The sequence below is a fragment of the Limulus polyphemus genome, unplaced genomic scaffold (genome assembly GCF_000517525.1).
Source record: "Limulus polyphemus unplaced genomic scaffold, Limulus_polyphemus-2.1.2 Scaffold15920, whole genome shotgun sequence".
NCBI classification, from domain to species: Eukaryota; Metazoa; Arthropoda; class Merostomata; order Xiphosura; family Limulidae; genus Limulus; species Limulus polyphemus.
Window position 1 is genome coordinate 1 of NW_013681530.1, and position 3,044 is coordinate 3,044.

Genomic DNA, 3,044 nt, shown 5'->3' on the forward strand with positions numbered 1-3,044 from the left:
ATTTAAATACAGTTAGAGATTTCTACATTATAATACATGAATTATAATAATTATAATTTATCGTGGATAGTTCCCAGTACTGCTCCCACACCCTCCCTGACCTACCCGTTGTTGTTCTGTTACTTCCGTTGCAACACGTGCAATATTACAGAATAGCCAACGATAAAAGTTGTTTTGCAACGGATACGAAAGTCCAGTCTATTTTGTGTGTTTGTTTGTTATGAAGCAAGTTTAAATGTATAGCGGTAAGTCCAAGGACTTACCAAAATTCGGAGTCATAGCGCAGACAGCTCATTGCGTGATTGATAAAGGGTTAGCTTCAGAACTTACATCCTACCAGGACAAATACGGATATATATATATCTGATTCTCATTAGATTATCTTTTGGTGTAAAACAACAACAACAACAAATTATATTAAATAATGTACGTGGCTCACGTTATCTTGTTGATAAACAACCAATTGTTATTTTCTGAGGTCACGTGATCAAAGATGAAGAACGACATGAAACTAGGAACACTTCCACTTACTTTCATCATGAATAGTTTCACAGTGAAACTAGGAACACTCCCATTACTTTCATCATGAATAGTTTCAGGGAGTGTTCCTAGTTTCACTGCTTGTAATGTTTAACTTCAAGGTTGGATCTCTAAGTTGTGCAGTTAAAGAAGAATGAAACCGACTTTGTATGAGTTCCAAAAAAGAAAATTAATTAATGAATGACAAAAATATTTGCTTCTTTGCTGTATTTCGAAAACACACGACTACTAAATAGAAACTCAAGTGATTGATGCACATCAAACAAATACGGTTTTTGGTGCTATCGCTCTCAAAAATCTTCCTGCGAACAAAAACATTTTTTTTTAATTTATCCTAGTCTGAAAATTGTTTTATGAAGCCCTAAGTTTGAACTGATAGACTAGAGGAAAGGCAGCTAGTAAACAGAACCCTCCGCCATACCAGGTACCAGTCCACCCTTGACCTTTTCTGAAAGGAGTGGGGGTGGGTGACTGTGAAACTATTCATGATGAAAGTAAGTGGGAGTGTTCCTAGTTTTACTGTGAAACTATTCATGATGAAAGTAAGTGGGAGTGTTCCTAGTTTCACTGTGAAACTATCCATGATGAAAGTAAGTGGGAGTGTTCCTAGTTTCACTGTGAAACTATTCATGATGAAAGTAAGTAACCCCGCATTTTATCGTAGTGAGTCCATAAACTTACTGCTGACCCACCAGGGAAGACTTCGTGTTTGCCGCCTGTTATTTCTTCTGATTATCGATTGATTAAAACAGTGACTATTTTAACCAGGTCACTAAAAGTTATATTCCTTACTATCGTGTTCACTAGTCTGTCTGTTTGTAAAAGAAAAGCAGAGTTTTAAAAATGTGCCAAGTAGTTTTTATCTATTTCTCGAATTTTGCCCAAAGCTACACGAGGGATATTTGCACTAACCTTCCCCGATCTTAAAATAATAGACTGGGGGGGAGGTAAAGCAACTAGCCAACACAATCCACCGCCAACTCTCGTCTGACGAACCTCCGATCCACAGCCCAGAACTTTAACCCATCAACCTCTCCAAATAATTGTTTATAGATTTTGAATGCCCACTCCCCGGGTAGAAATTCAGTTTAAAAAAAAACTTGTGTAGAAGAGTAATTTACATTGAGGTGCCGTTATCTTCAAGATTAAATTTATGTCAAATATTTCACTACAGACCACTTAACTCCCTCGAAAGGACCCTCCCCTTTTTTTAACACCAATTTTAACACTAATTTGAAAAAAAAGTGACATGTTAATTTTAGTAGTAAGACAAGGAATCTTTCATAAACTCGAGTTATTTACAGATTCAAATTTTACAGATTCAAATTAACATATTCAAATAAATTGTTATTACCGTTTTAGCGCAGAGCTATATGCGCTATGACCACCTAATGGAATCGCTCGAACAACAACTACCATTTCGAGTTTTTTTTTTCTTATTTGAGTGCCACCTGGAATAATTATATTACTGTACAATCTCGGGGTAAGGTCTCTGTAGTGGCAGAGCTGAAGACGGATCATCCTTTACATGAAACAGAATCACAGACTGTTGAAGGCGTTCTGTAATAAAGAAGACGAGGACAAAGTGTCTTATCTTCTTCATATAAAAGTGTCTTATTTTGTTCATGTAAAAGTGCCTTATCATCTTCATGTAAAAGTGTCTTATGTTCTTCACGTAAAAGTGTCTTATGTTCCTCACGTAAAAGTGTCTTATGTTCTTCATGTAAAAGTGCCTTATTTTGTTCATGTAAAAGTATCTTATCTTCTTCATGTAAAAGTGTCTTATCTTGTTCGTGTAAAAGTGCCTTATCTTCATGTAAAAGTGTCTTATCTTGTTCGTGTAAAAGTGTCTTATCTTGTTCGTGTAAAAGTGCCTTATCTTCATGTAAAAGTGTCTTATCTTGTTCGTGTAAAAGTGTCTTATCTTCATGTAAAAGTGCCTTATTTTGTTCATGTAAAAGTATCTTATCTTCTTCATGTAAAAGTGTCTTATCTTGTTCGTGTAAAAGTGCCTTATCTTCATGTAAAAGTGTCTTATCTTGTTCGTGTAAAAGTGCCTTATCTTCATGTAAAAGTGTCTTATCTTGTTCGTGTAAAAGTGTCTTATCTTCATGTTAAAGTGTCTAGTTTTCTTCATTTCTTATCTTATTCGTGTAAAAGTGTCTTATCATATTCATGTAAACTTTTCAGCGTATGAATTGACCAGCTTTAATGTACAGTGAATTTATGAAGTATAAGAGAAAACTATTGAACTTAAATCGCTGTATTCAGTTTTAGGTTTTAAGTCATACAACATTTAAGTGATTCTGTAAAAAAATCACACACACACACACATATATATATCACAAGTATGGAAGAAAACTATTTCCATTAAGAAACTACTAAGCTGTATTTAGTTTTAGGTTTTAAATTATATAACATTTCAACGAGTCTATAAAAAATACACAGAAACACATATCTATATTAGTTTAAGCTATATAATATTTTTATGGTTTTATAATATA

At 34.2% G+C, this 3,044-nt stretch overlaps 1 protein-coding gene across 1 annotated transcript; it reads right to left on the bottom strand.

Annotated features, from left to right (window-relative positions):
* Positions 1–2,057: 2,057 nt before the first annotated feature.
* On the bottom strand, positions 2,058–2,647 carry LOC106477478 (the record flags this gene model as incomplete). Its single annotated transcript, XM_013938038.1, has 1 exon — positions 2,058–2,647. A coding segment is annotated over one exon (590 nt), but the record flags the coding sequence as incomplete, so codon positions are not given.
* Positions 2,648–3,044: the final 397 nt, after the last annotated feature.